This window comes from Leopardus geoffroyi, chromosome B4 (assembly GCF_018350155.1).
Source record: "Leopardus geoffroyi isolate Oge1 chromosome B4, O.geoffroyi_Oge1_pat1.0, whole genome shotgun sequence".
Lineage (NCBI taxonomy): Eukaryota > Metazoa > Chordata > Mammalia > Carnivora > Felidae > Leopardus > Leopardus geoffroyi.
Genome location: NC_059341.1, coordinates 79,563,549 through 79,590,975, shown reverse-complemented (window position 1 = coordinate 79,590,975; position 27,427 = coordinate 79,563,549). Strand labels below are relative to the sequence as shown.

The window sequence follows — 27,427 nt, the reverse complement described above, 5'->3', positions numbered from 1 at the left end:
TGATCTTGATTCTGAATCTCTGTCTTAAGAAGCATTATCTTCTGGGTGAACAGCCCAAGGTGGGAGTATTTCAGAGGGCATTCATCCTTGTCCCCGGGAAGGACCAATGATCCCTAAATGGAGGAGTCGATGGACAACAACCCAATTCTGTCCTGTCTTGCCCTTCTGAAAGCTCCATTCTTTGGGAGCCTGGCCCTTCCTCAACTCTGCTCCATAATGGCCCTCCTGAGAATTGTCTAGGAGGCTGTGTCCAGGCCCTGGAGAGTTTGAGGGTCAGACATGGGTCTTGGGAGGGTTCAGTCCTGAACCAGTTTGGAAGCTGCCTGTTATTTATAAGGAAGCTTAGTGCCCTCTCCCAGGTCTCAAAGTCCCTTCTGCCTCCTGTTCTCTGTGAGCACTTTGTGAGAATCGGATGCTTGAAATGTGCCGCAGGGGACAGGAAGGGGAAACTATCGGTCACCTAGTGGGCCTTGAGAGGGGGAAGGTGGCTTTACTTCTGGAGTCACCTGCACTTGTTTGTTGAGTGTCCTAATACAACCTCCAAGTCCATGATTCTCTTGGGGCATCTGATGGGCTCAGCGTGGGTCCCTTGGGGAGTGCTCTGACTTTATCATTTCCTGGTTGAAGCTTGTCCCTTGAAGGGCTTGACATTTCTGGTGTTTCTACAATAAAATTTTCTGTGATCTCAAACTGCTGTTTGGTCAGGGATGAGTTATTTCCTTTTAAATTTCTGTAGGCCTCTGAAATTATTCGTATTTGGGAAGTAAGGTTTATTATTTTTATTCTTTTTTATTGCATGAGTCATACATGGCCGAAAAAAACCTTGCAGACATAATCTCATTAGTCCTGAAAGCAGCCAATCATTCCAAAGTCAGTCACACATCTGTTCAGCAAGCCTTTATGTAGCTCCTACGGTGTGTGGGCAGTGGTCTAGGCACGGGGAATGCAATGTGGAATGAACACATTTCTGAATCTTAAGGCACTCACAACCCAAATGATAGATTACAGGGGAGGGGAACGTCCAGAGGGAGGAGAAATCAAAGCCAGTGTCCCTGTGGACCTTGTAGCCTGGGGGTGGAAACAAGGCCTATCCTGTGGACGCAGGCAGACCCTCCATTGTGGGCACAGTGGTACCTGCAGCAGGTGCCAATGATGGAGAAGGGAAGCGTGGCCCCAAAGCTTGGCCCTCCTAGAGGGCTGGCAAGAGGAACAGGACTGGGGGACAGAGTGGAAGTAGATGTGGACTGGAACTCCGACAGGCAAGTAGCCTGCTGGAGATGGAAAGATAAGAGAGAGCGGAGTGAATGTGTGAGTGAGGGGGACAGCCCCCCAGGAGAAATGAGCTGGGGAGACAAGAGACTGAGCCCATTAACCCTGTAGGGGTCCTGGCAGGGTGTCTTTAGGCGATGCCCCTGGGGGCACACAGATGCAGAAATTCAAGAATACGACAAGGTTAGCCATCATCTTATCCTCCGTGATATTTCTGAGCCTGTGTAAAAGAGTCACCTAAAAGACGTGACCTACTTTCTGCCTGAGGGAATACAGATGGTAATTGGATATGGGATTCATTCACATATGACTGCAGCCCCTATTGATAAGACAGCCTGTTCCCATGCACACGCCTACCTTCTCTCTGAGAAGTTTCTGTCTCGCCTTGGCCGCTGGGATCGGACTGGGATGGGGCTGGGAAAGGAAAGGTGGGTAGACGGGCTGCCCAAAGGCAAAGAGAGAGGGTGCACACAGAAACCGTGTCATTCTTGAAGTAAAAAACCGGAGTATGGGACAAGGATGGGAAGACAGAAAATGGCAGTGGGTATACACATGATTTAGAGTGTTCAGCTGACAGTGACAGCACGTGAGCCAACAGCGGCTGGTGGCCACTGGGGACAGGCATGGGGACCAGGAAGATAGTAGGGTACTGAGTCTGCTTTGGCTCTTCTGTAGCAGACCATTACTAAGTAGGAGTCCGTGCAGAGACAGTGGCCAGGATGGAGGTGGGGAGCAATCAGAAATCTGACCGTGAGACATCCTGGAAGTGTTTGGATTGGGGGGGGGATGTGACAGCTAAATGCATAGGTCTGAAGTGCTTCCTCGGCAAAGAGAGGTTGCCCAGCTGATACCCAGATGGGCAGATGGGAGCCACAGCAGATTCAGGTCAGTATAAGTAGCAGCTGTTGATTGATCCTGAGACGGGAGACACATGAGGCATTGGCACATTTCGAGCAGAGGTTGGCGAACCCCCTGGCAGGAGGTAAAGGGAGGGAGTGCAGGGTGTGTGGGAATATGTGTAGGGCAGTGATTCATCTCTTTGCTGTCTTAAGAGTTCACAGGATGGAGCCTGAGAAAGAGGGAATTTTACTCTCTATTTTATATTTGGAAAAATTAGGGTCAGATGCCAAGGAAGGGTCAAAGTCACGGAGAGGCCGAGGGTCTGAGGGCCAAGGATGGTAAAATGAACCTGAGTTTTCTGACGCCATCAGACCTATTCCAGGGTGTGGATTTGATTATCCCTGGGATCGTGCATATGCATAAGATGTTCTCAGGGAATCCAAGTTGGCTCTGGAGAAAAAAAACCACAAGGGCAAGGCCGATCAGAAGTCATCTTACCCATCCTTCCCCTTATGGGCAGGAATCGCGATTGTCCCAGAAAACACCACCCTGCTTTTTCTCTTCAGAAGCCTTGACCTTCTCAATCATGGAGAACTGGGGAACAGAAGGAGGGAAGCCTGTGCCTAAATCCTAGAATATTGGAACAGAGATTTTGCAGGGCAGGGGCATGAGAAAGGTAGGGCAAGGAGAGCGGAGTTAGCCGAGGAGGATCTCAGACTCCAAGGAGAGGCCTGGATATGATATTCCAGCCTCTGGAAGAGGCTTCCTGGTATAAACGATACTCCTGTTCGAGACAATGGAATCCCATCAGGAGCAAACAAATGCCTGTCACTTTAATTCACCCCAGTGACAACAAAGAGTAATTCTATGGCCCTCTACCGTGTACAAAATGCTGTCACATGCGGTATACATGCATACATGTGATTCTCACTGGCCCCGGGGGAGGGTGTGGGGAGAACACCTGTGGTCCTTCCAGAGACCAGGAAGCATTCCATCCCTGCTTGTGGTCAGTGCTATTGCCACAGGGCTGATATTCACAGGGAGAGTCAAGCAGGCCCATCCATCAAGCAACAGAGGGGCGGGCGGGAGGGAGCACGGAGGAGGGCTGGAGGCAACTCCCTGGGAGAATTTGCCAGCTGCTCCTCCCTCTGAGAGGCTGGGGCAGGGCAGGGCACTCTGGGAATCTACATTTAATTCCGCCAGCTTCTCATCTACATCAATTTTCATCTAGGAACACGGTGACAGCAGGAGCAACCTTTGGCTCAGTAAAATCCTAACCGTGTCTGATCTTGGACAAGGTGTACGTTTCTGGGCTAGGAAAGTCCTCGATGTAAGGAAGTCTGTCGAGAAGGTTTCTTCACCGTCAATTACCGGACCTTTGGCCCAGGGTGCTTCTTCAACTTCTGAGCCACGTGCTCCGATAGTCCCTCTTTAAGCTCGTAACTCCCATTCTTGGGTTGGACTTGCTGCCCTGGTTTTATCAGCTTTCTGATCAGTCCAGGAAACTGTGTGTCTTTGGGTTGATCAACACTCTGTTGAAGGCTGAGCTGGGAACTCGGCATGTGGGGAGGTGCTTGAGCATGGGAGGATTGGTTCTGAACATCCCAGTGCTGGGCCTGAAGGGCTTGTGGGGACACCTGTCCCAGTGTGCTAAGCCTTGGGAACTGTCCCCACCCTGCAGAGCAGGTATTCTGCAATGACAGTAATCCCCAGTCTAGTCTAGCCCCTTCAGCTGCAGGTGCACTCAGCACTCCCTCCTGTATGTGATGGGGCCCCAGCTTCCCTGTTCTAGATTTATGGACTGCACCCACCTCCCCCGCAAGGCTTTCGCCCACAAGATGACCTCATCGCAGGAACTTAGGCTGCCTTTCCAGGTCTTTTCAGTTTCCAATCAAACAGGGGCCTGTTCCAAAGCTTCTCCTGATTGTTATATCACCTTCTAGGTCCTTCCATAGGCAAGGGTGAGACAGAATCCCTCCTGTCCCCTCTAGATAGCATCAACTCCATTTCAGTTTCCCTTTAAGGCAGATGCAGTCCCTGTTTTAGACAAGGAAACGCAGGCTCAGAGAGGGTAAGTGACCTTCCCAGAGTCACACGGCTAGACATCCGCAGTCACGAGTGGGCCTCTGGATGACTCCATGGCTCAGACAACCTCCACCTCCCCCGTCCTCCACACTCATCTTTGGCTTCCTCCTTCCTGGCCTCTACTCTGCTCCAGCACTGCCAGCAAGCTGCTGGGGGCCTCCTTCCCTGCTATTTTCTGACAGGCTATCCCAGTGGGGCACCTCTCCCTCCTGCATAAAAAGCCTTGGCCCCTCCCCTGCTGGCTGCGGGCTTTCCACATCTCACCCGCCTCCCCATTGTGGGTGATTCTCTTTTATGCCCCCCAGGCTTCAGCTTTCCCCACTCTCCTTGAATTACTTTCTCTTATGTCCCTGGTGGAGTCCCACAGGCTTGGGTGGCTTGTCTCTGCACGTCTCTCTCCAGCTGTTTTGCTCAGTCCCATCCCGCAAAAAGTTCTCAAAACCTCACCACGCCTGCCCGTGCCCACGGCCTGCCTGTGACAGCTTCACCTCAGTGATCAGTTCCAGTGTGTGTGTGTGGGGGGTCGTTGGGACAGGAGGTGCTCTGGCGCTCTGCTATCCAGCATTGATGGGGGTACCTCTCAGGTGCAGGGGACTGTGTGAGAGGCTGTGGAAAGTGAGGGTACTGGAGAGCACCCAAAGGCACAGAAGACTTAGTTTTGCTTTCAAAGGGCTTACAGAGCAATTGAGGGACTGGAAAACACACACACACGCACACACACACACACACTCACACACATGTGAATATGCACTTGAATCTGGCAGCAAGTGAGGTTGCTCGAGGCCTGAGGGACCAAATCCAGATTCAGGTCCAAATGCGCAGGGATTGAGATCTTGAGTGCCCCAGAGCTTGATGAGGAGTAGAAGTTTGAAGCGAGTCACCAAGGCAACTAGAAGGCCTGTCAGGGAGAGAAGAGTATGAGTGGGCTGGGAAGATGGAAAGGAATACAGGAAAAGGGAAGGGGGTTGAATAGTTAGGGCAAAGCATGAGAGCAGAAAGGTCAAGGTGTCAGGCTGGATGAGTGGGTGGCAAAAAAGCTGTAGGCGACAGGGGCAGTCCCTTGACAAGAGGAGGCCTTTGGGGTGAAGGCAGGCACACACTCTTGCAGTTTGAGAGGCTTGGCTTGCCAGTTACCAGCTGGGAGCACATCTTTTAACAGAAATAGACCTCACCACCGTGCGGACTTCGGGAGATGTTTGGATGAGAGAGGGCTCCTGGCACGTAGTCGGTGCCCGGGGATGTTAGTGCCTCTCTCTTTCATGATGCCTTTACAAATGCAGGACACGCGAGGAAGCCAGGAAGAAGGGTGTGTGGCTCGTGCCTGTGTCCCCCACCCCGCGTCCTCACCACAGTCCTGGGGCCCTCACAGGGAAGTATGAGTTCGGACGGCTGGCCCCACTGGGATCCCTCAAAAGTGAGCAAAGGGGCACAGAATAGGAGTTTGATTCAGAAACTGGAAGATTCTTGGACACATTTTTTTTTTTTTTTTTTTTTTTTACTTCTCTGCGTCTGTCTTCTCACTGGTTCGGTCGGCAGGTTAGACGGTGTCGAACTGCTATCCGGCATTGATGGGATGTGTGTGATCTTTGGATAGGTGTGGTCTTTGAGTCCCTGCAGATGGGAATATTCTGTGATTCTCTGCACTCTCACGTACTGGAACCAGCTCCACTTGCCTGTCCTTGATCCTCCTCTCCAGTTTACAAGAATACTTGAACTGAAACCATATGTGTGTTTCGGATGTGTGTTTTCCTAGCTGGAAGGTCTAAGCAAGCCACCTAATCTCCCTGGGCCTCAGTTTTCCATTTTGTAAAACGGGTTGAAACAGTTTGATTCCTTAGTTCTCAGGGGTCCTGCGTGGGGAGTGTTCGTGTAGGCTCTCGGTCAGGCCAAGTGCGTCCATGTCAGCCGAAGGCGATTTTTATGCTTCCTTGCTTCTTCTTTTCCGGGTGACCCTCCCTCCTCATGGTAGCAGCTATAGTAAGTTTTGCAGCTCTGTAAATGGTCCACCAATTGTCCGACTGTCCATCTCTTTGCTTTTTCTGTCAGTTTCTCAGTTTGGGGATAGAAGCCTGCGTCCCTGAGAGAGCTGTTGTTGGCTGGCAGAGGTGAGATAATAAACACACATGTACACACACATGTGTGCATACCCATACGCACACCCCTCCAAACTGCTAGAAGGAATCAATTGTGCAGAGCGACAGGTCTCACAAGGGAGTATGCTGAACTAAAAGCATTTTGATTGCCTGTCAGAAGATGATTAGGCAACAGTCATTACCATGCCAAGACCGTCCCAGGTCCCATTATTCCTTGCTAGGAACAAGATCTGAATTACTCATCCCCCAAGAGATGGCTGGCTTAGCAGCCCAAAGATGTTAGTGTTAGGACAGGGTCCTGACAACTGTGTTACGAAGGCGAGGGGGTGAGAGGGGGATCAGTGGAGGGGTGACGGGTACTTCTGGAGGAGGGCGTGTACAAAAACCCTGGGAGAAGAGGAGGGGCGGGGCTCAGCGGTGAAGCCTGGACCAAGGAGGGTTGACCAGGGCTATGATGCTTCAGGAGCACAGAGCGACAGGGTGGGATGATCGTCACTGGCCGCCCTTCTCTCGTGTGCCTTGTATCCCCCAGCGGAGCCCCCACACATAGGCGAGCTGCTCAGAGCCAGCTGTTAGCATTGGTTTCCCATGGACTCTTCAGTTCTGCGTTCACGTACAGGTGTGGGGAGCAGGCCCGGCTTCTAAGAAGTCTCAGCAGGAAAGCCTATGTGGGGCTCAGGTCTTTCTGGATCTCAACGCCACTTCTGTCCATTAATATCTGCCAAGCGGTACTCTCCAGAAGGGCCCCTGGGGCTTCCCGGCCAGTCGCCATGCAATTTAGACACTATTGCACCCGATGGAAGCAAAATCTGCCCCCTGAACTCCATGCCTGCCATCTCCCCTTCTCAGAGTGAGTTGAAGAAATCTTTTCCAGGCACCTGCGCATGTCTGGGACCAAGGGTTCAAAGGGATACAATTCAAAGCTTTCTGCCTTTGGACCTCTCTGTGGCACCTGGCTGCTTATGTCGTCTGGCTTTACACACCGTGGGCAGCACACCCTGCATTCAGTGCTGTGCTCCCATGCAGGTCGCTGGTTAGGACCTCACACGTTATAACTCAGCATCCTCTGTTCAAATCGCAGCCATGCCACTCACCATCCCTGTAAACTCGAGCTTTGTTGCCTCAGTTTTCTTGTCTTTTTTTTTTTTTTTTAATTTTTTTTTTCAACGTTTATTTATTTTTGGGACAGAGAGAGACAGAGCATGAATGGGGGAGGGGCAGAGAGAGAGGGAGACACAGAATCGGAAACAGGCTCCAGGCTCTGAGCCATCAGCCCAGAGCCCGACGCGGGGCTCGAACTCACGGACCGCGAGATCGTGACCTGGCTGAAGTCGGACGCTTAACCGACTGCGCCACCCAGGCGCCCCTCAGTTTTCTTGTCTTAAAAAGGGGTAGCCTAATAGCCTCTATCTCAGATTTGTGAAAACGAAGTAGGTTACTACATATAAAATATGTAGAACAGCGTCTGGTACATGTCAGGTTTCGATACATCTTAGCTATTATTATTATTGTTGCTATTACCGCTAGTATTGTCCAGAAACCATTTTATCTTCTCGGGTCAGGCTTTTCAGACTTGCATCCTGTCTTCCCTGCCAAGTCTATATTCATCTGTCCATACCATCTGCTGTGAGGCTCGAAGCCCCTGTGAAGCCTCACGTTCACCCTTTTGCTTTGCAAAATGTACAAAGTAGGTTGGACCTCTTACCCCCCTGCTCTGTAGGCCTTTCCCGCTGGCATTTGCATATCCTAGAAAGCTGAGTTAGTCCCATTTCTATGGTATTCACTGACCCTATGTAAGTCCCAATTCAGCTCAAGAGCTGAATAAAAAAATACTTCAAGGTGATATCACATTAGCCACACTTATGTGGACCATAGACCTCTTTGTCCAGAGAGAGTGTAGTCATGCCCTCTGTTTCCACCAGTTTTCTCTTGCTGGTGTCTCTGTCTCCTGTCTTGGCCTGTCTTTGAGGAAAAGGAACAACTGGTAAACTTAGAAGAACCTGTCTTTCCCTCTGGTCCTTCCAGAACACCTACCCATCCATCCTGTTCTCTGCCAGTGTCTCTTCCTTTAATATTAACACACACGTTTGTAAAGCTTCCATTTAATGAAAACACGTTCTTTTACTTTTTCACTTATTAAAAGCTTTTGTTCTGTGCCCGGAGATACGACTTGCTGAGCCCTGGGCTCTAGAGAGCAAGCTCAGAAGCAGGCCAGAGAATTCTTCCTCCGATTCAAGAGTGGGGCATTGCACTTGCCGGGCCTGAGGGGACAGTGTGCTTAGCAGCTTTACGTGGGCAAGGCGAGAATGGGAACATACGTATCTTTGTGACAGGAGGTGATGAAATCCTCCCAAGAAACACCAGGAGGCAGATGCAGGGTCCTATTTTCCCAAAGTCACAAGCACTTGAAGAGAGATTTGGTCTGATAAAATGATTGCCACACAGGCGATCTTGCACTCGCAGCAATTTTGAGAGCCATCCTGGGAGCTAGGTGTGTATTGTTTATAGCATTGTTGAGGCTCGTAAAAATCTTGTATGGCTGCAGGCAAGCCAAACCCTTGCATGGCTCTGCGTCCCGCTGACTTGAGGACCAAGCCCAAATGTGCTCTCTGTATAAAAGGGACAGTCTCTGTGCTTGGGGTAGAGGAGTGTGGGCTCCTTTTCTCTCCTGACCTGGCTCCAACTCTCTCCTAGTCAACATGAGTCGACAGTTTAGCTCTAGGTCTGGGTTCCGGAGTGGAGGGGGCTTCAGCTCTGGCTCTGCCGGAGTGGTCAGCTTCCGGCGCAGGATGACTAGCAGCTCCGTCCGCCATGGTGGGGGAGGAGGCGGGAGATTTTCAGGGGGAAGATGTGGCGGTGGCGGTGGGGGTGCTGGTGGCGGTGGTTTTGGAAGTCGAAGCCTTGTTAACCTTGGTGGCAGTAAAAGCATCTCCATAAGCGTGGCCGGAGGAGGACGTGGTGGTTTTGGTGGTGGCGGCTTTGGGGGTGGTTTTGGCAGTGGAGGTGGTTTCGGTGGAGGTGGTTTCGGTGGCAGTGGTTTCGGTGGCGGTGGTTTCGGTGGCGGTGGTTTCGGTGGAGGTGGTTTCGGTGGAGGTGGTTTTGGTGGCGGTGGTTTTGGTGGAGGTGGTTTTGGTGGAGGGAGTTTTGGGCCTGTCTGCCCCCCCGGTGGCATCCAGGAAGTCACCATCAACCAGAGTCTTCTGCAGCCCCTCAATGTGGAGATTGACCCTGAGATTCAAAAAGTAAAGTCTCGAGAAAGGGAGCAAATCAAGACACTCAACAACCAATTTGCCTCCTTCATTGACAAGGTGAGTTTATCGGCTCAGTGCACTGGGAGAGTTGCTCTTGGTCCATTTGAGATTGGCCTTCTGCCTCAAGTGGCTGTTTGGGTATTTTGTGGACTTGTCTCCTAGGAGATATGTTATAAGTGTTTTTGTGGATGGTTCAAATGACTACACTCTCTCTTGGACCAAGAGGTCGGTGGTCTACATAGATGTGAATCAATGTGACATCACCTTGAAATGGTTTTTTATTCAGTCCTTGAGCTAAATTGAGACTTACATATGGTGGACAAAGACAACAGAAATGGGGCTAACTCAGCTTTCCAGGGTGCAAATGAGAATACCGGAAAGGTCTTCCTAACCTTAAAAAGGGAGTTGAGGGTGAACAGAGTACACTGTGATGTTGTAGCAGAGAGGACGTAATAAGCCAGTCTCAAACATCTTTTGCTGTCAGAAGGGGAGCTTTGCCTTCTGAAAAATTTACAATGGTACCAGATCAGGGTAGAGGTTTTTTGTTTTTTGTTTTTTGTTTTTTGTTTTTTTTTTTATACTTATATTCCAAGTATCCGCTCTGGAAAAACATGTAAACCATGTCTAATTCCTGCTTAATCATCAATAATGTCAACTCAAATTTCCACAAGAGATTTCAAATTCAAGTTTGGGTTTCTCCACCATACTTTGGAACATGTGTGTGCGCAGGGACTGCGTACCCATGTTTATGGTAATCTACCTTAAAACAATTGGAAGGTGGATCTTTTAAGTATAATGTACCTATTTCAAAGTGTAGTTGCAATAATTTTGCACGGCCTTTGCTGTCTGGTATTTGTTTGGTCACTCCCTCATGGCCAGGAAAACAGAAAGAACAAGTTTTCTTTTCTTTTTTTTTTTTTTTTCCAAATGAGGCCCAGGTCTTACTGTGCGGTAGTCCATGGCACCCAGGGGCCAGGGGACTCCCTTTCTGCACCAGTGGGTCATGGGGTGTGTTCTTAGGTGAGGTTCCTGGAGCAACAGAACCAGGTGCTGCAAACAAAGTGGGAGCTGCTGCAGCAGGTCGATACCTCCACGCGGACCCACAGCTTAGAGCCCTTCTTTGAGTCCTACATCAGCAGTCTTAGAACTAGAGTGGACCAGCTGAAGAATGACCAGTCTCGGATGGATTCAGAATTGAAGAATATGCAAGACCTGGTGGAAGACTACCGAAACAAGTAAGGAACCCTGGCCGGGAAATTCATGACTTTCGTTCTAAGATATTTCCAGAAAGTGGCAAGCTACATACATGAACAGTACGTGCCAATATCTTTTCTTAGGTTAGAGGCCGATTAATTTGGCATTTCCAGAATTCATTTTCTCAGAAGCTGGAAATAGTTTAGGAGTTTTATTGCTCAGAAGAAAGGGATGGCCACGCTGTCCTAGGCTACTAGTAAGAGGCCATGATGGGCGATGCCAACTTCAGTCCAGGAAGCTGAACTTAGGGTGTCACCTGCGCCAAACATCTGAATCCCTCTGATTTCCTTGCAGGTATGAGGATGAGATCAACAAGCGGACAAATGCAGAAAATGAATTTGTGACCATTAAGAAGGTGAGCAAAGCTGTAGGACCTCACATCTGAAATAAATAGTAGAAGAAGGTCTCCAATTACTAAGCAGAGGGAAGGCATGATGTGGACAGCCAGGTGATGGGCCTGATGAATAGCCTCTCGGCCACATTATCATGGACCTGGGCTTACCCAGGCACACGTTGCTTCTCCAGCTCTCTCACACTTCATGTAGGAGGGTGGGGAGGGGCAAGTTCTCAGCCACTCAGGCAAGCTTTCTTGTAATTGTGATTCTGAGGGGTGGTGCAGTCTAGGGATTGTGATCCGCCTGGGTAGAAGGGTGTGGAGGAGATTCCAAACACTGGTCCTACTTGGAGAAGCCCCTGACAACCAGTGAGAGGGACTTGCCCTGGAAAGAACATGATTTCATGATGTCCATTGTTCCTCTAGGATGTAGATGCTGCTTATATGGCCAAGGTGGATCTTCAGGCCAAAGTTGACAACTTGCAGCAGGAGACTGATTTCTACAGAGCACTCTATGAAGCAGTAAGTCCTGCTTTCAACATTTACCCAGATGCAGAGCTTGGAGCCTGAGCCCATCGCTAACCAGGAGAACAAAGATACACCTTCCATCTCCCGACTCCTCCCTCTGTCTAAACTGTTTTTTGTGTTAACACTGTAAGAGCCATTGAACTATCATATCTTGCAGGAGTTGGCCCAGATGCAGACTCATATCAGCGAAACCAATGTCATCCTGTCCATGGACAACAACAGGAACCTGGACCTGGACAGCATCATCTCTGAGGTCAAGGCTCAGTATGAGGAGATTGCCCAGAAGAGCAAGGCCGAGGCCGAGGCGCTCTACCAGACCAAGGTGAATAAACGGAATGTCGAAGCCAGTTGTCCTGAAATGTCTTGTCTTCCTGTCCTGTGTTTTCTCTTATGTGTGTATGCGTGAACCACGGTATGCTCTGCCACATCTAATTGACTTGATCCACCATCTTCAGTATGAAGAGCTCCAGATCACTGCTGGCAAACATGGGGACAGCCTGAAAAGTACAAAGATGGAGATTTCTGAACTGAATCGGATGGTCCAGAGACTGCGATCTGAGATCGATAGTGTCAAGAAGCAGGTACATGCTCCTTCCTTCTACTTACTGTTCAGCTATATGGAATTGGTGTGGGGTGAGGGTCTCTGGTAACCGGAGGACACGTTCCTCGTTTTGAATCTTGCAAGCCACTCCAAGGTTGTATTACTGTCCCTAGTTCCTCTGGTGATTATTCGGGTTTCCACAACGCAGCTACCATGCTGGGTTCTCTTTAGGGAAACTTGTGACAACGACCTAGTAGAGAAATGGATGTGATGGTCATGAGTGACCTAGCCCCTGATGCACAGACGTGGTGAGTGAGAGGAAAGGCAGTCAGGAGGTTTCAGTGTAGAGAATGTCAGGTCTGTAAGGGGTGGAGAAGCCTCAGCTCAGGGCCAAGAGAGGCTCCTGCATCCCCTTTAAGGGCTTTCAAGGAAGTCAACGCAGGGACGTGCTATCCGGAAGCAGTGATGGGTTGTCCAGAGCTTGCTGTCATTCTCTTGGACCCAGAGTACCAGCCTCACGGAAATGGACAGTTGGATGTGAGCTAAGAAGGCCAGGGTGGGATTAGGTGACAGCAGAGTGTGTAATGTGTGAGCTTCTCTTTCTCAGATCTCTGCGCTGCAGCAATCCATCAGCGATGCCGAGCAGCGTGGTGAGAACGCCCTCAAAGATGCCCAGAACAAGCTGGCCGAGCTGGAGGATGCCCTGCAACAGGCCAAGGAGGACATGGCCCGGCTGCTGCGTGACTACCAGGAGCTGCTGAATGTCAAGCTGGCCCTGGATATGGAGATCGCCACCTACAGAACCCTTCTGGAAGGAGAGGAAAGCAGGTGAGGACAGAACCCTGGGTGGCTTGGCCACTTCTTTTGGTGCTTCCTCCCTGGTAGGCTGATTGCTGTTGGACACGCAGCCACGTGACTGCAGCTGGTCCTGGGTATGGAGAAGGGGGAACGCTACAGGGTGCAGGAGGAAAGGCTTGGCTTTGCTTTGGGACCCAGGGTGCCCAACTTCTTTCGGAAGGTTGTGGTATCTCTATGAAGGGCTTCGAGATGGCACAGTTTATTCTCCACCTGGGCTGGCTCAGGTGGCATCTGGCCTAGAAGTCAATGGCACTGTTAACGTTAACCTGCGTTCACGGCAAGACTCTTGTCTACTTTATACGGACATGTCTCCCTGTTTGTGTTTATGCTGGGAAAATGGCAGAGGTTTGGGAGGCCAAGGGGACCGGATCAGGTTTCAGATCAGGTGGGTAGGAGGAGCCCCAAATGGGGAGAATCTTGAAGATGGCTGAGAGGGTTCGTGCGGCCAGAGGGTCCTGAGGGATGTTCTTTTCTTTCTCCTACAGGATGTCTGGAGAGTGTTCCCCGAATGTGAGCGTGTGTAAGTACAAGCTGCTTCCTTAGGGGCGCGCGCAGGTTTTGCCCGGTTGGAAAAGGAGTTGGGGTGGTGATAACTGCGTGTCCCTTTGCAGCGGTGAACACCAGCCACACCACCATCAGTGGAGGTGGTGGCCGAGGAGGCGGGGGTTTCGGCTCCGGCGGCGGCGGAGGCGGCGGCTATGGCTCTGGAGGCGGCTATGGCTCCGGAGGTGGCAGTTACGGCTCTGGAGGTGGCGGCTACAGCTCTGGAGGCGGCGGCGGCTTCGGTTCCGGTAGCAGCAGTGGGGGCCACCGAGGCGGCTCTGGAGGGGGCGGCCGGGGTTCCGGCGGGAGCTCTGGAGGCAGTTTCAGTTCGTCTGGAGGCCGGGGATCCAGCTCTGGGGGTACTAAGACCTCTGGTGGCAGTTCCGGCGTGAAGTTTGTTTCCTCCAGCTATTCCAGAGTGATCAGATAAAGAGGCGTCCTCTGTCCTGTTAGCGCTCCCTCTCCATCACTACCAAACACGCTTGGCAAGACCAAAGTCAGTTGCCCCCGGCCTTACTGGAGAAAAAAGCTATCATGAGTTACACTGATTCACCCTAGTTCCCAGGCTCTTTCCTTTCTTCTCTGCTTCCCAAAGAAGTTTTTAGACCAGTGGCAATCTCAGTCCCCCTGGCTATGACCCTGCTGTGTGCTTTGCCTGAGAAACAGTTCAGCAATCACCACTGCACACATTACATTTCAAAGCACCTCCTTAAGTCGGCCAGAGGAGGGCTGGTTAGAACCACGGCTTCTTTGCTGTGCATGGAGCACACGCTCTGGACACTTCCTTAGTATCCTATTTCTTGGAGCAAGCTCTGTGCTGCTTTGGTTTTGTATATAAGGTGTGAGCAAGTTGATTGTCTTTTGTGGAGAGGCCTTAAACTCCCCGCTTCCCTGTATTGCTGCAATAAACCGCATTTGAAATTCTCTCTGAGTCTCAGTCTCCTTTGTTCATGGCACTGTCTGTCCTGGATGGGTGCTTTGTGGGAGGGAAAGAAGACCTTAGAGCCACATGGTCTATGGGGGAGTTGGGACACATGCAGATGATGGGCAAGATGCAGAGGCCTGTCAGGCACCATTTAACTTTAAGCATTTGACATTTAAACACAATGCGCTCTTTCCCAGAGTGTACCTATGTCGTGGAGAAATGGAGGCTTTTGTGCATTTGAGAAGTCTTTCATGGAAAGGGCAGGGAGCAAGCAGTTTGGGAAAGAGGAGTCTGGCATGGAGAAGAGAGGAAAGTATTGCGTGGAAAAGTAATTGTTCATGTGGAACAGTGATGAGGGCAGTGTGGGTAACACAGGGTCAGCAGCTACTATAGCCAGAATGCAGACTTTGGCTAGGTAGCTCAAGAACCAAGAGTGGTGATGGAGAGCCAGATATCCATTTTTCCTCTGTCAGGCCACTGAATCTAAGAGCTCTTGAATCTAAGTTCATTCGTGCACATATAGCTTGTACTTGTAAAGTTGTACAATGGGATAGAATAGTGATCAGAAGCATGGGCATTTGGACTCAGATAGGCTTGGAGCTAGATCTTACCACCACCATTTACTAGCTCTGTGATAATGTGCAAGTTACAGGTCTCTCTGTACCTCAGTTTTATTATCTCTAAAAAGGGGATAACAATGCCTTCCTTGTGGGAGTCATGTAAGGATTGAATGAGATAATGAATGAACATGGTTTGGCACATGGTAAGAACTTGGTGGATGCCATTTTTGATAATAATGCTGCTGTTGTTGATGACCTGGCTATTATAGCATTGCTTGTTGGTCTCTAGATAGCTCAGTAGATGCTTACTCTAAAGACCAATGAACATCAGATTCCCAGGGGTTCTATGACCATGAAAAAGTCAGTCAACTTTCCTGAAGTTCAATTTTCTTAGCTTTCAATTAGGACAAGTCTTCCTAGCTCCAGTCTCAAGCAGAACTGAGGGGAATAGAGGATAAAAGTCAACAAGAGTACTACGTAAATACAACTTGCTGAGCTCTATCTCTCCTCCCTAATCACTCCTTCACTAGAGGTGCTTCCTGTCTGGACTGATGTGAAAGAGAAGCCTTATGGTGGATAAAAATAACAAGCTTCAATTCAGAGAGACTGGGTTTAAGCCACTGTGGTGTTTAAGGGGCAGGCTAAGGAAAATAACCACAGCCTACTGCATGTGTGGATCCTTGGACAAATCACTTGGTCATTCGGAGCTTCAGTTGTCTTATAGGTGAAATGGGGATGAGAATATTTGCTTGGGGACATCAAGAGGATAAAATAAATAGTGTGAAAAGCTTTGTGAACTGTGGATATGTTATCCAGAGGTAGTTAAATGAAATTAGAAGGGAGTGACTCAGAAGTAGAAGAAGATAGCAGGCAGTCAAAGCCACCAAGGAGGGAAGTACCTTGGCATGGTCACGGTGGCCCAGTGACAGCTCTGTAGTGACATAGAACTGATTTTGTTAATGTCTCCAATTTGAATCTGCTCCTAAGGACTAATATTTGTGAACCAAACACGTAAGTCATGGATGCATTAGCCATAATGTCCATGTATTTGCTTGTTACATTTTCAGAGACTGAAATACCAGAGCCTCCCCATCCTGTTACCAAGATACCTGGGAAATTGAGTTCATCATAATAAGTGGCTTGGTGCTTGTTGATTTAGAGAAATAGGAGTTGAGTGGCTTTGAAGGAGATGGTTTACTTTCCTCCAAAGGAAAGAAGACTTCTGGGGCCACCAGATGCAGTACCTGGGAGACCACTGAGTGAATGAACCAGTGAGAGTGTTCTAGTACTCTGGCACACATTTTCTAATTCCTTCATTACATTACAACTTTCTTTAGTTACATTTTACATTGGTAACACCCTCGTTCATCTTGTTTGGACTTGAGTTTTCTTGGCAAGGTCAGACATGAAACAGAGACCCTACAATTTACGGTGAAACTTATCAAAACTTGTAAGGTCACCGGACTAAATGAAACCCATGTGTAGGTCAGTATGTAATGGGGAAATAAATTGTATAGTAGGAAGTGCCAACGTTCATTAGTACTAGAGAGACAGCAGAGGAAAAATATGGATTCCATTTGGTTCAGCAAACAGTTCCTGCACACGTAGTATGTGTCAGGGACAAGGCCAAACACTGGGGAGGCTATGATGAATGAGACACGGTTCTTGCTGTCATAGAGCTTAGAAACTTGGATGATGGGATGTATGCAAATGTGCCATTGCAATGCACACAGCCCATGTGCATTGTAATATAAAAGGTACAGAAATGGTACATATGGGAGTGGTGCATGGCAGGGTTTTAGAGGACAAACAGGAGTTTGTCAGGCAGACAAGACAGACAAAGACATTTAAGGCAGAGAAGGACACTCCAGAGAGAAGAGATAATATGGGTTAAGTGTGGAAGAATGAAATCACATGAAGTATTTGATCATCTGAAGGAACTTGAAGTTGGTGACGAGAAAGGAGGGTGACAAGTTCATCAGATTCACTCAGAAAGGACCATCCTTGTAGGCATTCAAAGGAGTCTGGACTCTAGTTTGTAAGTCAGAAGTTCTCAGGTGGAGTTTTGGACCTATGGACTTATTGCAGCCTACTATGTACAGGGACAATGGGAGACAAAGGGGTTCTTTTACTGCTGGCGGAATAAGAATTGAGCATGAGCCACAGTTTGTCTTGTACTTGAACATCCCGTAAGAAATCTGCTCTGCTTGTGAGAGGCCTGCTCATGGAAATGCCACTTCCCCCCCCCCCCCCCCCCAGGTATTTAGGGGCTGAAACTGCTATGATAGGTGAGAAGGAGCCAGTGAAGGGATTTAATAGGAGACTGGCATGGTCAGATGGGTATTTTAAAGGAATAACTCAGGCCAGATTGGAGGGGACCATACTGGAATAGGAAGACTTGATAGGGAATGATGGCAAAGGTGCAGACAAAAAAGTCTTACACCTTAAGTTCAGGTCCTTAGAGGTGGGTGGGTGGCCAGAAATAAGGGTGAAGATCTGAATTCCACAGGGAGTTGGGATTCAAATCATCAGGACTTGGTGATGGATTGGTATGCGGGTTGGGGATGGGTGACGCAAAGGGAAGAGTTGAGGATGGCTCCACGGTTCTGGCTTGGGTAATAACAGATAATGTAGCAAGAGGGCTAGTGTGGAGAAATGATGACTTAGGTCTTTTGAAGAGCCTCTACTCTCTCCATGTAATTACTGGGGCTGGAGGTATAAACTGAACTTCATCAAAATTTGAAAGAGTAAACTATGAGAGAACTCAGGAAAAAGGGGTAGAGGGAGAATTGCTGAGAACACACAGTAGGAAAGAAAGTAAAAAATATACAGGAGGGGCGCCTGGGTGGCTCAGTCAGTTAAGCGTCTGACTTCGGCTCAGGTCATGATCTCACAGTTGGTGAGTTCAAGCCCCGCATCGGGCTCTGTGCTGACAGCTCAGAGCCTGGAGCCTGCTTCGGATTCTGTGTCTCCCTCTGTCTTTGCTCCTCCCCCACTCATGCTCTGTCTCTCTCTCTCTACTTTAAAAATAAATTAAAAAAACATTAATATATATATATATATATATACATACACATATATATATACATACATACATATATGTGTATGTATACATACATATATATACATACATATATATGTATGTATATATATGTATATATATATGTATGTATGTGTGTGTATATATATATATATATATATATATAGGAAAAGCTTGCTCAAAAGGAGAAAATGTAAAGTCCACGAGAGCAGACATAATTCTTCAGGAGCTGTCTAACCAAGACAGCAAGGTCTCCCAGATCTAGTGATGACCTCTCAAAATCTTAGACTCTCACATTTCATCCTTGGGTAGGCCCAGTGCTAATTTGATGCTTGGTGCTTATGCAATTAATAATACTCAGAAAGATGGAAATCTATAAAAACAACCGTATGATAAAAATTCTCCCATCCCCCACCACTGAGTTCCTTTTCTCTGTGGCAACCATAGTTGCTTAGGCATCTTTCCAAAGGTATGTATGCACACGCAAGCAAAAATATGCATATATATTCATTCTTCTTTCTCAGAGGTCCTGCCACCCCGGCCTCCCTCCAAACACCCAGTAGACTTGATTGTCTCCGTTGGGATTTGAACTGCATGTTCTTCAGCATATAAGCCTTTTGGAGGCTGGCTGTGACTTCTGCCTATATACCACAGCATATGAGCCAACTTCAGCATTTTGCCCTATGTTAAGTTGCCTGCACGCAACTACTGTCCCTGGGTCTAGATTCATATGTCTCACCCCTAGTGTCTCAGCTGGAGGGACAGAATTCTTTCCTTCACTCTTGGGGCTCCCTTTGGGCAATTTTCCTTCCTAGTATGGTCACAGTGTTGTAGAAGTCATTTCAGTGGCCAGTCTTCCTTCCATAACTGGCCAGTTTCTTTCCATTACTGTGTGGCTTGAACATAGCCGAGTCCCTAATAGAGTTCTGAGATTCATCTAACTCTGAAGAAGAATGGCCTTCCCACCTTCTCCCATCCCCACACACTAAGCGCCTCTTCTCCTACAATTCCAGTCCTCAGACAACCATCTAGTGCCCCTGGGGAAACAGCAGAACCCAGTAATTCTGCCTGTAACCTCTCAGGTCCTCATTGAGCTTAGCTCAAGTGTGCCACCTCGACTCCCTTCCCTGGGGGAGGGTCTTCACTAGCCTCAGGGGCTGTGCACACGCCTTTGGGAGAGAAAATTCAAAAGATGATCTTGCGCTAGAGCCTATGGCTTTGTATGGAATTTTGGGAACCATAACCTCCCAGACAGTCTTCGTTGGAATGGGGACCTTCTGTTGGTCCCTTGGAGGGACTATGAGGAAGTCTCATATAACTACTCTGTTCTATCAAAAAATGTGTGTGGAAACTTTGACAGGTGCTTTATGGACACTGATAAACGTTTATTTTGAAAAAGAATATTCTTTCTTTAGGTCAGTTGTAAAGATATCAGTCTCATTGCCCTTTGTTTTAGAACAAAAATTAAAAGAATACCCTTTTGCCATAGGAAAAAGGGCAGCATAGATGGTAAACCTTGCAATCACATATAATTAAAACAAATCAACACAGTGACTTGACTGCAATACAAAGGAAACACAAAAAGGAAAAAAGAACTGGTAGCAATATCCTCTGTATTTCACATTGTAACTTCTCAGGCAGGACTGTATTAGAAAACACAAAGATGCATCAGATGTTTGCACTGACAGGTGGAATTGCCAAGTGTTGAACCAGCTACAAATGCAGGTCAATGCAGGTCTGCTGTACTGGTAATCTAAAGACTATGAGCAGCTTTGCCATATGACCAACACAGTTTTCCTAAAAGGTGAAAATTCCTGTAAGCTTTCTAATGAAAAGAAAATATAGTCTTCTCTTTACACAGCTGTTGCATTCCTCAACTACTCAGTTGTGGAGAACAGAAAACTGAGGAAAACCACTTGGCATGTGTGTGTGATATGGAGTTGGGTTCTGGGCTGAGCCACATAAATGGTGGGGCATTAGAAAGTTGTTCAAGAGGTCTAGCATAATCTGGATTGTGCTCAGGAAATGTCAGTGACAGCCCCCCAAACCACAGTGACAAGCAAAAAATGACTCCACAGATTTCCAAAGGATTTCTAGGGCAGTACTCTTGCTTTAGGATACTTTTTGGCTGGAATATTTTTAGAGCATCCAGGGGAGAATAGGAAGCATGGATATTCAACTGAACTGTGTGTGTGTGTGTGTGTGTGTGTGTGTGTGTGTGTGAGTGTGTGTAAGCGTGCATGCATGGGTGTGCATGTTGCAGGAGAGGAGTTGTGGAAAATCTCTATCTCCATCTCAGAGATGGACCCCCTGAATTGTGTAACTGTTTCCATTAGTTTCTGTTTCATTTGCAATTAAAGAAACGTACTCCCTTAAAAAAAAAGGAGAGAAAGGGGAGAACCAAGAACAGACCCACTAGACCATTCTTCCTAAGGACCACACAAAGAAAGACAAATCAGTAGAGTGTACTGGAGCCGGATGGGAGCGTGATGTCATGGAAACCAAGTCCCTCTTGGAGCACATTTCAAAAAACAGCCAGGAATAGAAGTTAAGAGTGAGCAGAAGATTCCTGGAGGAGCTGCAAGTTGAGAAGAGCCTAGAAATATGGTCAGGATTTGGTCAGGTGAAAGGGGTGAAGTGGGCACTACCAGCCCCTTCTCTTGTGAAGAGGATGCAGCTAATAGGCTGGTGATGGTGGGAGGTCAGAGAAGTGTCTATAAAGTTGCCTCCTGGAGCCACAATGTGCTGACGTCTTGTGTCAGATGAAAGACAGGGTAAAGATGCCCACGAGACATTTGGTGGCTCCACCAATTTTTGGGGTTTGTTGGAAGGATGGACACCCAAGCTGCCCTGGGATGCTCTGTGTCACTGTGTTGCCCCTCCCATATCTGCTGGAGGGAATGTGGCACTCCCTGCCATCCATTATCAGAAAAATAGAACAGTCTTAGTCAACTTATGACCTTCCCAGGTACACCTTGGGTTATTCCCACCCCTCCCTCATGCCCACGCCCAGTTTCCAATCTGTCAATAGGTTCTGTTCTAAGCAGTACAGAGTGTCCTCTGCTGGTACAAAGGCTCCTTTACACATGACGGTGGGACCTGTATTGGTCACCTCAAGGCAATTGTTCCCGGGGACAGTGAGGGTGAAGCTCATGTAATTTGAGTATTATCAGAAAGTTCTTGAGAATGATAAAAAGACTTTTTTTTTTTTTTTTTTGGTTCTGTTCTGTTAGTTGTAAAGACATAAGGAAGCAGCTAAATCCTTCTTGGTACAGAGAGTCTCTGGAAGTGGGAAAAGGTCTCCCTCCCTGCGTGTTGAGCTCAATCCTGAACATTTGAAAAGTCTGAATGACCTCCTGAAAACCTAGTGTGAACTCGAGGGCAAGAACTGGGGCAAAAGTAAGACTTAAGAGGGGATCAAAGGTGACCAAGGGTGGGCATGATGGTCACTTCCACTGAAGATGGACCGCATCATTGTCGTAAGGAAGAGGGTGAGGCCTGTTCTTGCTTGGCAGTGACAGGGGTCTCTCTGAAGATCTTTCACCCCCATCCAGTTGTCTGATGAAATGTAAAGTTAATCTCCACCAGACGCATATGAGGAGACTGGCCTTTCCTGAGGCTGTGGGACTGCAGGAGAGAGTCAACTGTGAATGGACGCACTTCCATCCTTGAGAACTCCTACCTCCTTCTCCCATAATCTTCCCAAATCTCCCATATTCTTCTTCCTCTCTTTTCTTTCCCCAAGTCTCAGAATCAACTTCCAGATATTCTGACTCATTATTTTAAAAAGTATAAAAGTGTCATCCTGGTTTGAACGGATCAGATAGGTGACGTGGAGAACATTTTGGTTTGTTCAGTTGAGAAAATGCTGAAATTCGGTCCTTGCACGTCAGTGATTCATGATGGGTATACATGAGGCAAGGACTGAGGTGAAACCATCTTTCCCCTCCTCTAGCTACATATAAGGCCTTAATTAATTTCAGTTATTTGGAAGATGAAAAGGGGTGTGGGGAGGGGCAGGCCTCTGGCTTAGGTTCCTGGATCCAGCAACCTACACATTTCTACTCTCCTCATTCCTACTCTGTATGCAACAGGGTAGTTGACTAGTCCCTTTTATGACCAGCCTTAAGTTTTACCTGTTGTGAGCACAGTTGATTCCCTTTTGTCCTATGACTGGTGGAGGTGGAAGAACATTCTGGGCAAGTGGAAAACAGAATGTGCTACCTCTGTGTCCCTGAAGAAAGCTTGAGATGTTCCTGCAGTTGAAACCATTCTTAGTCAACCTTCTTTACAGGTTGACATTTGAATGTCTTCACTCACACTGTGCTCACTGCTAGGGTGAGCTTGGGATGGAAGAAACTCCCCTAGGCTCCAGGGGATGCTCCCCAGTTTTGGCTGCCTTCTCCTCAATAATCTTCTCTCTTGGTTTGACAATGCATAAACAAGGTTTCCATGGTTAAGACATCAGCCTTTGAGGTAAGGCAGTGTGGTAGGAGTCTCATGCCACCTCACTGGTACTTGTGACCTGCCACATGTCACCATGGAGAGGTGTGTACCTGGCAGGACCAGGGCAAGAAATGCAGTCCATCCCATGGCAGGACAATCACCAATCTGTGGTGATTGAAGGTCTGATGGAGAGAGCATTGGATGATACTACCCATGGACCCAACCTATTAGCCTCTGCACTGGCCATCCACAGAGGTGTGATAGGAAGGAGCAATCAGTCTGGTGCCTTAACAGCCTGGGGGAAGTGTTGCAATGAAAGATGTAACAGCCTGGAAAGGACACAACTCCTGTTTACTTCCTGTGTTCCATAATTGTGGGTAATTGAGCGTTGATTGTGGTATTTATTAAGCCCTTGCAGTTGGTTTACCTTTTCTGGCTTGAAATTCAATGCTGTCAGGAGGCAGAGCTGCTGGGCTGGGCTCCTTCCTCCTCTGTCACGCGACCTTGACGAGCCACGGAACTCTGTGTCTTCTTACAAATAGCAGTTGGGGTGGTTTCTAACATGTTTCTGAGTTGCCAATCCAGATATTAGAATGCAGCAGAGAGAATTTCAGAGAGGCAGAGCACCCCCTCTCAAATATGTGTGGGGAGCAGGCACTAGGCAGAAGAAGGTGGAGTGAGCAGAAGTGGGGCTCACAGAGGGAGGTCTGCCACATTACTCACCTGGTGATCTCAGGCAATTCTCCTACTACCTTATAGGCTCAGTGTGCTCATGTGTGAAATGGGCATAATAATACCTGCCCGACCTCCTTCAGAAGGAGGCTGTGAAAATGAAATGCCCTCTGTGAGGGTGATCTGAAATGTTACACAAAAGGCACATCATTACCATTTTCCTTCTTCCTGGGGAACGTGCTTGAATGCGGGATGGGGCCAGTGCGTAGCCACATAGCTGGGGGTTCCTGGGAAAGGCTCCTCCCTTGGGGAACAAGGTGTAGTCCTGTCCCTCATTCCTCCCCATGGCTTCATTCTTGTGGGTCTTGGAGCATTCAAGAGTCTTCCTTTTAAAAAGTGTGTTATGCTAAGCGAAATAAGCCAGTCAGACAAAGACAGATATCATATGATTTCACACATGTGTAATTTAAGAAACAGAACAGATGAACATAGGAAAAGGGAAAGAAAAAGAAAATAAGATAAAAACAGACAGGGAGGCAAACCAGAGTAGAATCAATGATAGACAATAAACTGAGGGTCGATGGAGGGATGTGCATGGGGAATGGGCTAGGTGGGTGATGGGTATTAAGGAGGGCACTTGTTGAGATGAGCATGGGTGTCATATATAAATGATGACTCAGCGAATTCTACTCTTGAACCGAATACTACACTATATGTTAACTAACTAGGATTTAAGTAAAATCTTGGAAAGAAAAAGAATGAAATACTCATTCAGGGGGGAGGTTTCATATCCTAGCACCGTTACCTCTAGCTCTGAGAGGCTGGTTAATAACTGAGCAGGGCTGAGCTGACTGCTGTGGGGACCCTACTGGGCAAAGGACAGGAGCTCCAGGGAGCAGGGGGACAGGGAGGTGGGCTTGAGAGCCTCAGGCAGGGGATGTCGGGTGACAACATGCAGCCTAGGAGGTGATGTTGTTTCTATGTTATTACCACCATGTTGACATTTCTAGACGTTGTCTGCAACTTCTGCAGACAATGGAAAAATAGAAACATTTGCTTTCTTCTGGAAATCGTGCCAAGTGCTACGCATATTGTTGCATTTATTTTATTTCAATTATTTCATTTATTTTTGTATCAACTCTCTGAAGTAAATACTGTCATTATGCTTCCTTTACAGATGAGGGACTAGAGGCCATGAAAAGGTAGGTAACCCTTTTAAAGTCACGAAACTAGCGGATGGTGGGGCTGGGATTCAACCCAGGCTTGTGACACCAATCCATGTCCTTAACCAGCATGCCACGTGGCCTTTGTGTATTCCAAGGCACAGTGTGAGGGCCATTTATTGTCATAGCTTTTCTCCCACTAAACACAGAATCCCTCAGAATCTTTTCTGTTGGGAGACTGCGGTCACTTTTTCCACTGAGACACTGGAAAAGAGGGCAAGGAGAAGACCAAGGGGGACAGGAAGAGGGCCTTTTGGCAAGGAGAAGACCAAGGGGGGACAGGAAGAGTCCCCAAAGGCCCAGTTCTGGAAGCCTGTGTTTCTGCCACCCGGTGAGAGCAGGGCAGCTCAGCCGTGGACCGGGTCTCAGAAGCTCCCTCTCGTACTGTTTCCCCACCAGGAGCCTCACAAAGGTTGATGAGGAGCTGTGCCCTCCCAGTCCTTTGAAGGGGGCCTGGTCTGCCCGAGGAATGGGGGAGGCTGCTTGAGACCCAGGTTCTACTGCTAAAGTCCAGTGAGCTCACCTCCTCTGGCCACTCCCAGCCTCCTCCGTAGCATAGCCGAAATCCCTCCCCTTCGCTGCCTGGGATTGCTCATTGCCCGGCTCCCAAGAGAAGCTGGTGGAGACTGCGCCCCCCTGGCAGGTGGTTGTCTGAGTTTAGGGCAAAGGGAAAGCTTGCTTTTCCACGACCATCAAAGCAGCCCAGATTGCTGGACTACCATATCCTCCAGGTTGCTGCCCGGAAAGCAGTTGCCCCTAGGAGAGCCAGGACACCAGACCCACACCAAGGTCCGTGGGGGGACTGGGGTTGTAGGAACTTTCTGCAAGGGCAAGGGTTAGGAAGGAGCAGGGTAATCCTGGGGGTCAAGCTAAACCCAATCTCCCAGCTGCTGCTCTCGGGAAGAAGGGAAGTGGAAAATACCGGAGAGGGGGTGGTTGGTGAGTAAGAGATAAACCCCAAGGGTGTGGGAGCTATTAAATACTGTGTAGACAGACAGCCTGGCACTTCTTTCAACAGCACTGAGATTAGCAGCGGGACGGGCTCCTCACTCCCTGCTCTCTTGAGGCTCCACTCTACTCCTCTCAGGGAGGGATTTACCCACCGAGTCACATCCACCCCAGCGGCTGCCTCTACCGGCCCTCCAGCACCCCCAGGACCCTCTGTAGATCCCTGCCTCCCTACAAGTGCTAAGATCCAGTCCCCCCAGGGTGGTTGACGGCCCCTGTACAGGGCAGGCGGCAACTTCCCCAGATGCGAGCTTGATTTACTCCTCATTCCCTGCCGTCCCTGGAGCAGTGCACAGGGAGCGCTGCTGTGTGACATCCCCGTGCCCAAAGAGAGCGGCTGGAGGGCGTCTGAAACTTGTTCTCAGCGACACCCCTGGTCCTTCCCTGCTGTCTCCTGCAATAACATACCACAGGGGCTGTGAGCTGAATTCACACTCTGGGAAGGGAGGAGAAGGATGCTGAGACTCGTCCTGTCCTTTCTAGCTTGTGACATACCCATTTTCTGGGACACGGGAGGAGGGATGAGACCAGGCCTCTTTCTCACACTCTGTCTGATAATCTCTCATGTTCCCTCTCCCCGCAACACCCCTCAGCCCACGTCCACACTCCCTCCTCCTCGTTCCTGCCCACCATCTCCACCATCTTGAATGCGAACAGAAACCCTGACCATCCTGACCTGGCAATGGCCTCTTCCCCGGACCCCCGTGTGCATCTGGGAAGCAGTGGCCCAACAGAGGCGAGCCAGTCGGCACATTTGAGGCAACATCGTGTGCCAAAGCCAGTTCTGGGAGTCAAGGCCCGGGGCAGGCAACAGGAGACACAAAGGCGGGAGATCAATTCAGGACAGCGGTGTGTCAACATATTTGGGTCACGGGCCCCCGGGGGAGACTCTGGGAGAGCTTCACTCCATCTCTTCAGTGAAACTGCACAGCCCCATACGAAGATTTTGTAAGAACACGGTTTTGCAAGAACTGCCCAGAGCCCAGCTACGGTCTCTTTGTGGACAGCTCCACAGACTCATGTTTCGGAACCCCGGCTCGGGAGTTGTGGGCTGAGACGGGCAACCTGGCTTGACCACTTGAGGAAGGGGTGCTACTTATCGCACACATGTGAGGGTGCACAGGTGCTGAGGGGGAGTCAGATCAGATCTGGGGTCAATCAGAAAAAGCTTTCTAGCAGAGGGGGATTCGGGGCAGGGTCTCCTTGGGGGAGGGGGATGTGTGGAGAGGAGCCGGGCGGGTGGCCCTTCCAGACTCTCGGCCCCCTGGTGTCTGGAAAGACTCTGGGAATCCTTGTGACGAGCGGACAACATGTGTCCTGGGCGCCGGTTCTGTGTCACTATAGCAAACCCTTCCGTGCCTCATCTCATACCATACCCCTGGGGAACAGGATGAGGAATGGGAAACACACACACACGGGAAAGGACAGACAAGGGAAATATTTAAGGTCCTGCCCAGGAGGCCAAACAAGGTAGACACCTTACTCCTGTGCCCTCCATGGGTCAGTGCCTCCAGCCGCTGTGTCCCCTGCGGAAGCCCTGCTTGGTGACTGCTGCCCTCCTTTCTGCCATCTCTGGGTAGGGTGCCTTGCGCCTGGCTAGCATCCGCATGGCACAGGACAACAGAAAGTGTCACGGGTTTGCTTAGACAACCCTACCACAGCATCCCCATCATAAAATCCTATCATTCCCATCTCTCCTTACCAGAGAAGCGGTATTTCTGCTTAATAGTGAACGGCGTGGAGCTAAGCCTACTGAGAGAAGCATGGACATCATCCTGGTCTTCTGGGGACTTCCACTCTATGGACAGGGAGCCAACTCCATGGATATAGTAAAGGGTCTCCAGAGGACAGGCCTTGAGCAGAGGGCATGGCTGCCTGGGATCCTCCCTGAAAGATGGGGCCCGGGAAACTCTCAGCATATGACCCTCTGGTGTCTACGGGCTGAAATGCTGACTTG

At 49.0% G+C, this 27,427-nt stretch overlaps 1 protein-coding gene across 1 annotated transcript; it reads left to right on the top strand.

Annotated features, from left to right (window-relative positions):
• The first annotated feature begins 8,922 nt into the window (after positions 1-8,922).
• KRT1 (keratin 1) lies at positions 8,923-14,520 on the top strand. The gene is made up of 9 exons (XM_045466123.1): positions 8,923-9,595; positions 10,559-10,773; positions 11,087-11,147; positions 11,553-11,648; positions 11,812-11,976; positions 12,110-12,235; positions 12,803-13,023; positions 13,539-13,573; positions 13,665-14,520. The coding sequence occupies exons 1-9, from the start codon at positions 8,987-8,989 to the stop codon at positions 14,024-14,026; spliced, it is 1,890 nt and encodes a 629-aa protein (XP_045322079.1). The 5' UTR covers positions 8,923-8,986; the 3' UTR covers positions 14,027-14,520.
• Positions 14,521-27,427: the final 12,907 nt, after the last annotated feature.